This window comes from Hippopotamus amphibius, chromosome 3, assembly GCF_030028045.1.
Source record: "Hippopotamus amphibius kiboko isolate mHipAmp2 chromosome 3, mHipAmp2.hap2, whole genome shotgun sequence".
Taxonomy (NCBI): Eukaryota; Metazoa; Chordata; class Mammalia; order Artiodactyla; family Hippopotamidae; genus Hippopotamus; species Hippopotamus amphibius.
This window is the reverse complement of record NC_080188.1, coordinates 72,706,746-72,717,018: the sequence shown is the minus strand read 5'-3', so window position 1 is coordinate 72,717,018 and position 10,273 is coordinate 72,706,746. Positions and strand designations below refer to the sequence as shown.

Below are 10,273 nucleotides of genomic sequence, written 5' to 3'. Positions count from 1 at the left end.
TCCTACAAAAAGTGTTCAGATGAAACACTTTAAAAGTTCAGAGTCTCCTTGGTTTCTGCCTGGGATTTTTTCGAGTCTGCATTTGGTGGTTGGAAAGGAGATGAGAGGATGAAAAGTTAAAAAGGGAGGAAAGGGAAGCCAAGTAGAGAAGGCGCCTGCAAGGCTCCCGGGAAGTCAGAGGAATAAGGGGAGCCTCATTCTTGACTTGGAGAGCTCCGGCTGGGCAGGACCCTCTACCAGGATCACTGAGATCGCAGTTGTTTCGGGGAGCCCTCTTCCCCCTCCCCCCCCCCCCCCCCCCCCGCCCAAGGCGCGCAGCCGAAGGCGCCAGAAGCCTGGGGAGATGGCGCGCGCGCCGGGCGCGGGGTGCGCGCTGCTGTGCGCCGCAGCCTAAGCGTCGAGGGCAGGGCTCACTCAGCCAGACGCGCGACCAGGGCTTTGGGGGCGGAGGGCGGCTCCCCAGGTTCCGAGCCAGGATGGAGAGTTGGGAGGGACCTGGCGCTCCAGGGCACGCCCCTGCTAGTCCCAGGAGACCTGGAGCGGCTCAGCCCCCCATCGCTGGAGATATAAGTCACCCGCGGAGGGCAGAGGGCACTGCGTGGCCGGCCCGGGGGCGGAGGAGGCAGGCAGACGCCTCCGATACGACCCCGCCACACAGCCAGCTGCGGGCCCGCTGTCCGCCGCCCCCGCCGCCCCCACCGGCCCCCCTGCCGCCATCGCCCCGAAGTCGGAGAGGGCCGGTTTGCTGCCGGGCCGCGCAGGAGTGAGAAGCCAGGGAGAATTTCCACCTTCGGTGCTGGAGCCCTGCTCCCTGCTGAGTCAGGATGGTGGGACTCACAGCCTCAGATGTGCCCCCGACCTTGGCGGTTAAGATCTTCTCAGCTGGAGTGGCCGCCTGCGTGGCGGATGTGATCACCTTCCCGCTGGACACGGCCAAAGTGCGGCTACAGGTACGGAGCGCGATGGGGATGAGGAGGCATCTCGGGCGAGAGGAGACCCTAGTGTGTGTGTCTCTTTAATTCTGGCTTTGGTTTAACCATCCTTTCTCACTTCAGGTATAGCAGGAGGCCACCTTAAAAATTTTGACCTGTCACAGGACGGATGCTTTAGGGAGGGAAACTGAACCTTTTCAGGGATTGACTAAAGAAGCACGAGGATCACTGAGGATGGGTTCACCATGACTGTTGCCAAACACTAAGTGCTCTAAGAGCTAAGAACATCAGTCTCTCTCCAGTTTCTAAGCGACGTTCTTTCTCCTTGCTTTTCTGATTAGACAGGCGCATCTTCCCATACTACTGCCTTAGGGGTTCTGGAGAGTTCCTGGGGTGGGACAGTGGGGTAGGGGATGGGGAGAATGTTCAAAGTATGCACAGCAGCCAGATTCTCTCCTCTCCCCCCTTTCTCTATGGATAGATAGATAGGTAGATGGATGGATGGATATATAGGGGGAGATGTTGCTGAGAAGGGAAAAGGAACTGAAAATAGGAACATAGTGGGAAAAAATCTTGGTTTAAGGTTTCTCTATAGGGGACAGTGTGATGTCAATCTTTGTTTTTTCCTCATTAGTTAGGACTCCCCTACTCAATTTTCACTTCCGTCTGACCTGTACCTTTCTCATTTCCAGATTCAAGGCGAATGCCAGACCTCCAGTGCCATCAGGTATAAAGGTGTCCTGGAAACAATCACCACTCTGGCAAAAACAGAAGGGCCAGCAAAACTCTACAGTGGGCTGCCTGCTGGCCTCCAGAGACAAATAAGCTTCGCCTCTCTTAGGATTGGCCTCTATGATACCGTCCAGGAGTTCTTCATCACAGAGAAAGACAGTAAGCAGGGAGCGTTCCAGGGAGGGGAGGAAGTCAGAGAGACACGTCCTGGGCCCAGCTCTGGCCAAAAAACGGTTACCCACAGGGTAGGGGTCTTCATAATAAATTGGCAAGCAAACAGCAAGGTTTGAACACACGGAGTAGAGAGGGAAGACCTGTTGGTGAGGAGGAAGAGGTGAAGGCAGGAAGGCAGGAAAGGGCCAGAGAACAGGAGACCATGCAGGCCATGCTAAGGAGTTGGATTTTATCCTTAAAGTGATGGGAAGTCATTGAAAAATTATAAGTGAGGGAGTAACATAAACAATTTCTATTTTCAAAAGATCACTTTGGCAGCAGTATGAAAGATATATAGAAGAAGGGGAAGAAAGGGGTAAGTTAGAAAGTAAGAAATGATCAGTGTATGCTAAAGTAATGGCCGTAGTGATGAATAGAGCTCAAGCAGAAAGATATTGGAAGTGTAATTGACAATATGGTGGACAACTAGAAGTAAGGCGTAAAGGAAAGGTAGGAATGTAAGACGACTTCCAAGTTTACAGCTATATATATTCATTGGGACTTCCTTGGTGGTCCAGTGGTGAAGACTTCACTTTCCAATGCAGGGGGTGTGGGTTCAATCCCTGGTGGGGAGCTAAGATTCCCACATATCTCCTGGCCAAAAAAATCAAAACGTAAAACAGAAGCAATATTGTAACAAAATTTCAGTGACGACTTAAAAAAAAAAAAAAAAAAGTCCACATCAAAAAAAAAAAAAAAAAAAAGATAGTTTTCATTGAGAGAGGGAATATAGAAACTGCCTTAAGGGGGAAGACAAGAAATTCAGTTTATGATGTGTGGACAGGTAATGTCCAGTCTGCATAAGAGCTTAGGAGAAATACCCAGGCTAGATTTCAGAGTCACGGGAGGAACTAGCAGTAGGGCCAAACAGAGCAGAGAGATCTAGTGTGGAAAGGAGTGATCAGTGTACCTAATAACAGGAGGTCATGGGCTTCCTTGGCAAAACCATCTTGAGCGGAGGAGTGGAGGTGGCAGCTACATTGCAGAGGACTGAGGAGAAGATGGGCCATGAGAAGCAAAGACAGAAAATATGGCCTTGCTCCCAAGGAGCTTAATGGGGAAATGAAAAGGGGATTGGAGCATGGGAGGAAGGCATCAAAATAAGATTATAAATGTGGGCCAAAAGTGAAGGGAATTGTAATCAGATGATCTTGCCACTTAAAGGATGGTTATTATCAAATGCTCACTTCCTGGCCAAGCACAATGAGAAAGTACAACCATACAGTAGTGAAAAGAATTGCTGTTCTTCCCGTATGCAAGATACTGTGTTACGTACCGTACTGATATTACTTTAACTCACACAATGATTCTGTGAGGTAGATATTGTTACCTCTGTCTTATACAGATTAGGAAACAGTTAGAGACTGAGAAAGTCCTTGATGCGTAAATGTGATTGATCCATACTTTGTATGTAATTATAGGAGTAGGTTGAGGCTCCAAGACTATTTGTAGTTTTATTAAATGATATCTGTCTTGAGTAACAGGCTAATTTTTCAAAATTTCCAATTAAAAAATCACTTTATCAGCTTCTTTCTTCTCATTTTTGTCCCTTTTGTAGGCTGTTGTAGCCTGACACAACTTGATGTCTCAAACGGGGGCAGTTTGTCCACCTGGGCTTTTCCTAAGATCCTTAAGTCCAATAATTAACATTCTCATTGCCGGGAGGAAGGCTAAGCATTGCTGGTGATTGGTACCTCCAGCCAGCTGGGAAATACTGAAAAAGACAGAGCTACATACAGGAAAGAACTAAGCAAAATATAGGTAGGAACTATAGTAACTGTTTAAATAGGCATTGTGTTTTCTTCTTCCTTGAGAGCTTTTTAAACTTTCAATCAATATTGAAGTCTTCTAGCTCTACTGTGATTTAGTACATACTTAGTACGTGATCAACACATGCACAAGCATTAGGGAAGTACAAGAGATATAATGTCACAATCTTTAAAAATTAAAAAGACACATAGATGCATTCTGGGTCTTGATTTTTTTTTTTTTTCTTTTTTTGCTTGACATATCTTTTTTTCTCTCTGGATAGCAACAGCTAGTTTAGGAAGCAAGGTCTCAGCAGGCCTAGCGACTGGCGGCTTGGCCGTGTTCATTGGGCAACCCACAGAGGTGGTGAAGGTCAGACTTCAAGCGCAGAGCCATCTGCATGGTCCCAAACCTCGCTACACTGGGACTTACAATGCTTACAGAATTATAGCAACAACAGAAGGCTTGACGGGGCTTTGGAAAGGTAACTCACTTCAAGATGGATTTTATCATCATTAAAACACATATATCCAATTAGTACCTTAACACATAGTGGAGCTATTCAACACTTTCTTTTCCACCAGGGACTACTCCCAATCTGACAAGAAATGTCATCATCAACTGTACAGAGCTAGTAACATATGACCTAATGAAGACAGCCCTTGTGAGAAACAAACTATTAGCAGGTAACTTGCTTCTTTACACGGCAGATCTGCACATTTATAATTTCATCTTGGAGTTTCTTCAGCCACAGTATACTGAATCCCTTAATTGCAATAATTTTCTCTTTTAAAAAATTAAGTACTTTTGAATAATAGGTATAATATAACCAAAACCCTAAGTTTTAGAAGTTTTGCTGCAATAGATTTTTTGGCAATGAAACCAAGATGCAACTGTATTCGTATATGCATTTAATACTAATATATGGGACTTTTGTTAGCATCTTACTCTTTATAAAGCAGAATTAAGGAAGTGAGTCCATCCTACGTATATCCTGATGAGCTAATTATATAAGGAGCTTCTCATTGGTTTCATTCAAAAAGTAGAACCATTGGATAGGTTCCTAAAAATTTTATTCTAACAAGTTCTGGAAACATTGACATTCTCTTTGGACAATGACTTTAATCTTTTAAGAAACGTATTAGATGCTTATGTATTGGTCATTTTGTCATGCCCTAAGGACACAGAGAAAAGTAAATGGTTATTTTCCTAAAGCGCTTACAATCCACTATGCCATGTACTATTTGCCAACTTTTTCTAGTGTAAGGATAAACTTCCTTATTGTATTTTATTATTTATAAGACAGGTTTACAGGGATCTGATAGATAACTAAAAACTAGAAGCCCCTTCCAAAAGTCTGCTGTTGACCTGTCTCAACTGACCCATTTTAGATGATGTGCCTTGCCACTTTGTGTCTGCTGTTATTGCTGGATTTTGTACGACGGTTCTGTCCTCTCCAGTGGATGTGGTGAAAACCAGGTTTGTTAACTCTCCACCGGGACAGTACACAAGTGTGCCCAACTGTGCAATGACGATGCTCACTAAGGAAGGACCATTGGCTTTTTTCAAAGGGTGAGATGTGGTCTTCTGTATCTATAATGTTGTGTTCAGGGTATCGCTGCGCTATGGGATGCTGTCTCATCTAAACAATTGACAATTAGCTCACCAGCTTTAGTATGTGCAGTGTCTACTTTTCTTTGCCATAAATTTCTCCAATCCACCAATTCCACTGTGCCAGAAATTTTAAATCTGTGATAGCAAAATTTTCTTAAGTTTGATCAGAGGCTCATTCAAAACCACTGACCTCTCCCTTGGTCTCAGTCTATAGGAAGTGTAGACAGTATTTTGCCCTCTCTGGGCAGGAGAACCATAAAGTGGAGGGAAAGCATAATAGAGGACTATGAGAAAACAAGATTTGATTTTTAGTATTTTAATTTAATAGATTCCGTTTTTTAGGTTGTATTAAAGCAAAACTAGAGAAAAATCATTGTATTGATCTAGAAAAGTGATGTAGAAAATGATGTAGTTTGATGACTATGCTCATGTAGAAACTAGTATTGTTTCCCATAAAGCAATATTCCGTTCTATTCTATTCTAATTTACTATATTATAAATTACCTTCCTAAAAAAATATGGTATGAACTAATTTATGGATATACTCAACAAGGATTACACCAGTGGTAAAATAACAAAATTCTATAACCTTTAAAAAATGGAAGGCAATGCCTCAAATCTTATAAAACAAGCATAAATGCACCATACACATTATACAGAAAGTTCTAATTCACTATAGTCTACATTTATGATATATTAATACAAATGTAATACATTGTAAAATCAACACAGATCTATCAATTATCAACCAGTAGCCACTTAACAATTTTACTTTTTTCAAATTTAAAAACTGTTGGGGGGATATAAGCTACAACAAGGATGAACCCCGAAAACATTATGCTAAATACAGTGAGCCAGATACAGAGGGACAAATATTGTATGACCCTACTTAGATGCGGTACCTATAGTAGTCAGAGTCAGAAACAGAAAGTGCAACGGTGCTTACCGGAGGCTAAGGGGACAGGGGAATGGGGGGTTATTTTTTAATGGGTGCAGAGATTCAGTTTGGGATGACCAAAGGCTCTGGAGATGGAGTGTGGTCATGATTGCTCACAATGAGAATATAGTTAATGCTATTGAATTATACTATATAAACATATACATATGATAAATTGATAAATTGATATGTATATTTTACCACAATAAAAACACACAATGCATACATATCCAGGAGTCAGGAGAAATATGTTAATAGACTCCCCCAAATATTTGGGGGTGATTTTTATCAGCCAAATCTCTAAAATATCTAACCAAGGCAGATTTAACTGATGACATCTTTTTCTCCAGGAATATTTCATTGCTGTAGACAGACATTCAAAATCAATCATTTGGTCTGCACAGTTTGGCAGAATTCTTAAAAATAACAGGACAAGTAACAACAAAATGCAGTTAGATCCTTGACAATACCTCTTAGGACAAGAATTGCCAAGATCTAGACAGCACTAATTTCTTGACCCTTGGAAAATGGTCTAATTACTCATCACTTTGCTTCCTCCTCTTACTTGGTTTTTAAACTATTAAAATTTCCTACTTCCCATTCAGAAAGCAAAGCAAAACAAAATTTCCTTTCCCTTCAAAAAAGAAGAAAAGATCATGAAAAAGGAGGAGACAAGCTTTGGTTTGGTGGAACTATATTTGTACATATGTGATCATTTGGGTTTTGTTGCTTTGAAGCAGGATAGGACATCTGGATAAAACTTTAGGCAGAGGGGGGCAAGGTGAAGAATAGGTACTTTCAAGCATCTGCATTTGAGAAGAATGGCACAAGGTGAAGCATAATCTGCCTGTACTATAATGGCTGTAAGAATTTCAGGCAAACTAATAGAATGGTGACGTGCACTTTTTTAGATTTGTACCTTCCTTCTTGAGACTGGGATCCTGGAACATCATCATGTTTGTGTGCTTTGAACAGCTGAAGCGAGAATTGATGAAGTCGAGGCAGACCATGGACTGTGCTACCTAATCATCTTCAGGGAAAGGATGGAGCAGACCAGTGGGAATATGTGCTAACTGGATAACTTTAAAAAAGCAAACAAACCTACTCACTTTATTTCACCCTAAAAAGATAAGGAAGCTCTGGTAGAGTTTTGGACTATTTTTTTTCCAAGGGAAAATTAATAACCTATTATGATTTTTATTCTCGGTGTTTCAAGGAGGGGAAAGCAAAACATTCAGTATACACCCCGGCAAATGTAATGTCCAGATAAATTACATTTGATTGACACATTTAATGGGAGAGGGAGTTTGTGATTGAATATGAAGCTCTTTAACATGTTTTAATTATTAATTCAAACTGATGGAAAACTGAGTGAAATGAACCTTATAAATACTTAAAAATGAAGTTTTCAAAGAAAATACTACTGTTTCCTTTTTATTTAGTAACCCAGTTATCAGTTAATACATTTAATAAAGTATTGCTAATACCTTTTAAAGTTTGTCTTTTTTGGATCTATATCTAATGTAAGAGTTAAAGTTCACCTAGATTACAAAATTGTGCAAGTAACAAGGGAAGGTCTTTAGAATGAATGGGCATAAACTTACTTTAAATGTTATTAATACAGATTTTTAATTTTTAGAGTCCACATTTTATGGCATCTATAACAACTTCTAATCTAAGATACTATATTCATTGGGGCATTGTTGTTATTAGAATCAAGGTATCTATCCTAGAATCACAGAATTTTACAGCTAGAAGGTACCTCTGGTTAGATAGATGAACAGACTGAGATGAAAATTAATCTTTGTGGCATCTTTCCAGCAAAGCCAAATTTGTCGTTCACATCTGTGGTAACCCTTTTCATGTCTACAAACTGAGTGCAGAAGAAATAGGGAAAGAATAAACAAGAGATTAAAAAAAGTGTTAAGACTCAGCCTTGCCTTAAGCCAAAAACAAGGAGTGGCTGCAAAAGGAAGCCCGCAGGCTGTCACGCATCATAATCAGCTCCACATTACATTTACTGTTTTGTTTTTTCCCTGTTGACTTCTGAGGTTTCCCTCCTGCTTATCTCCCCTAGTTGTTAACTGTAAAGCGTCTTGTAGCAGATGCCCCAGTATCCTGCACCACTCACTCTGCTCTGATCACTTTGGTGATACTGGCCTGACTTCCTATCGTCATGTCAGCACCTGTATTTTTTAGGGTCTTCTTATGGCCACCAGAAATATTTCTGTCCACTGTGCATGGCACATTAGAAGAGCAAGGAAAATAACACACCCCTCTGACCAGCCCTGGACCAATAACTGACGGGAGTCGGCATATGAAATATCTCAGGCCCCTCGAGGCCAGGTGGAATACCTCTGAGGGATCAATATCCAGTTACACAGAGTGGTGTTTTGCTTACCTCTAAAACCATTTATGGGATGACTTCAAGTCTCTCCCTCTGTTCCCTACTCCCTTACCAGTGTTTCCTGGGATAACTTCTTGAATGAATTACAAATTCTTGTCTCAAGGCCTGACCCTGGGAGAATCCAAACTAAGACAAAGCATGACCTTGGAGTAACATGTTTCTTTCAAGAAGGAAGAAAACATAAAACTTCATTTGTTTGCTGGGATCCTGGTTGGGCAATGGGCAGTAGCGACAAGTCGCTATCCTTGACCAAACTTTCACGCTCCTCTGAGCTGCCTTTTTCTACTAGGTCCTGTCCTTGGGCATCTACTCAAGAGCCCAGTTTTAGCAAGAATCCTGCTAAATTGGTTTAGCCAGAATCCCTCTCCCTCAATATGTGATCACTATTGATACCAAATTCCTCATCCCTGCCCTTGATACTCCATCACCAATTCTTTTAGATGTTCATATTATTTATAAGCAGTAACTTTGCTCTCCATCCACTTCTTTTACTGCAGAAGGTGGGATCTCCAGCACAATTTTAAATTTATTTGCTGTATCAATTTGAATGATTCGCTCCTCATCCCTTCTTAATAGAGTACATTTCCCCTCTCTATTGATGCTGGGCTTGGCCATGTGACTTGCTACAACCAAGGGAATGTTAGTAGATGTGATGTGAGCAAAGGCTTGAATGTGTTTGAGCAATTGGGTATATTCTTGTGTTTCTGGCACACCATGAAGAGCATGCCTCAGGTAGCCCACTGACTTCAGATGAATGAGTCACATGGAGCTGATCGGAACTGAAACCATGGCCTCGATTTAAGGCCAACTGAATCCAGCTGAGATTAGCAAAACTGCCTGGCCAGCCTACCCCTGTGTGAGGAGGAAATGTTTTTTTGTGTGCCAACTGAGATTTTCTTGTGGTTGGCTGTTGTACATTGTTACTGTGGCAATAACTGACTGAATACAAGTGGTGACCAGAGGACAACCTTTCTTAATACTGATTCCAATGTTTTACAGTTAATTATGTTTGCTATACTTTATAAAGATACATTTTATAAAATTAAGGTAATCTCCATTTCTCATTTGATAAGTTTTTAACATGAGTGGATGTTGAATTTTTATCAAATGCTTTTTTTGTATCTATTAAGATGATCATATGGTAGTATCATGAATTGCAGAGTGTACACTAAATTATTTGGAAGAGTTTGTGAAAACTATTTTATTTTTAAATGTGTTAACTCACTGGTGAAAGCCATATAAATCTGCAGGTTTTTTAGTGGAAAGGTTTTTAATTGCTGAATCTATTTAATAGTTCTAAGATTTTTTGCTTCCCTATTTCTCCTTGGATAGTTTTGTCTTGGTAAGTTGTATTTTTCTAGAAATTGTTATATTTCATCTAATTTTCATAATTTTGAAAGAATTGCTCAATATACTTTCTTTGCGATATCTGTAGGATCTGTAGTGATGTTTCATATTTCATTCTTGGCAGCATTTATTGTTTGCTTTCTTTTTTATTTTTGTCTCAACAAGTTTTATCAATATTGTTGGTCTTTTCAAACAACATTTTACTTTTGATCCTATTGCATGCATGTTTTCTTTTCTACTCAGCTAAGCTTTTGTCTTTAACATTTTTCTCTATTTTCTTTAGGTTTATTTTGTACTTCATCAAACTCGAGATGATTCCTTTGTCTTTAATTTTAAGCACTT

At 40.8% G+C, this 10,273-nt stretch overlaps 1 protein-coding gene across 3 annotated transcripts; it reads left to right on the top strand.

The window, feature by feature from the left end:
* The first annotated feature begins 824 nt into the window (after window positions 1–824).
* UCP1 (uncoupling protein 1) lies at window positions 825–7,390 on the top strand. Of its 3 annotated transcripts, XM_057727992.1 has the most exons (6): window positions 825–950; window positions 1,625–1,823; window positions 3,910–4,110; window positions 4,211–4,312; window positions 5,018–5,198; window positions 7,089–7,390. In XM_057727992.1, exons 1-6 carry the CDS (start codon window positions 825–827, stop codon window positions 7,201–7,203), a joined length of 924 nt encoding a protein of 307 aa, XP_057583975.1. In that variant the 3' UTR covers window positions 7,204–7,390. The 3 variants fall into 3 exon arrangements, with proteins under 3 accessions (XP_057583975.1, XP_057583977.1, XP_057583976.1); XM_057727994.1 differs by lacking the exon at window positions 3,910–4,110; XM_057727993.1 differs by lacking the exon at window positions 4,211–4,312.
* The last annotated feature ends 2,883 nt before the right edge of the window (window positions 7,391–10,273 follow it).

What these genes read in the sequence shown, in the direction of transcription:
- UCP1 (XM_057727992.1), top strand. Translation starts at nt 825, where the DNA reads ATGGTGGGACTCACAGCCTCAGATGTGCCCCCGACCTTGGCGGTTAAG. An exon ending in GAGAAACAAACTATTAGCAG is followed by an intron (nt 4,313 to 5,017) that starts GTAACTTGCTTC and finishes GACCCATTTTAG; the next exon opens with ATGATGTGCCTTGCCACTTT. An exon ending in CCATTGGCTTTTTTCAAAGG is followed by an intron (nt 5,199 to 7,088) that starts GTGAGATGTGGT and finishes GCACTTTTTTAG; the next exon opens with ATTTGTACCTTCCTTCTTGA.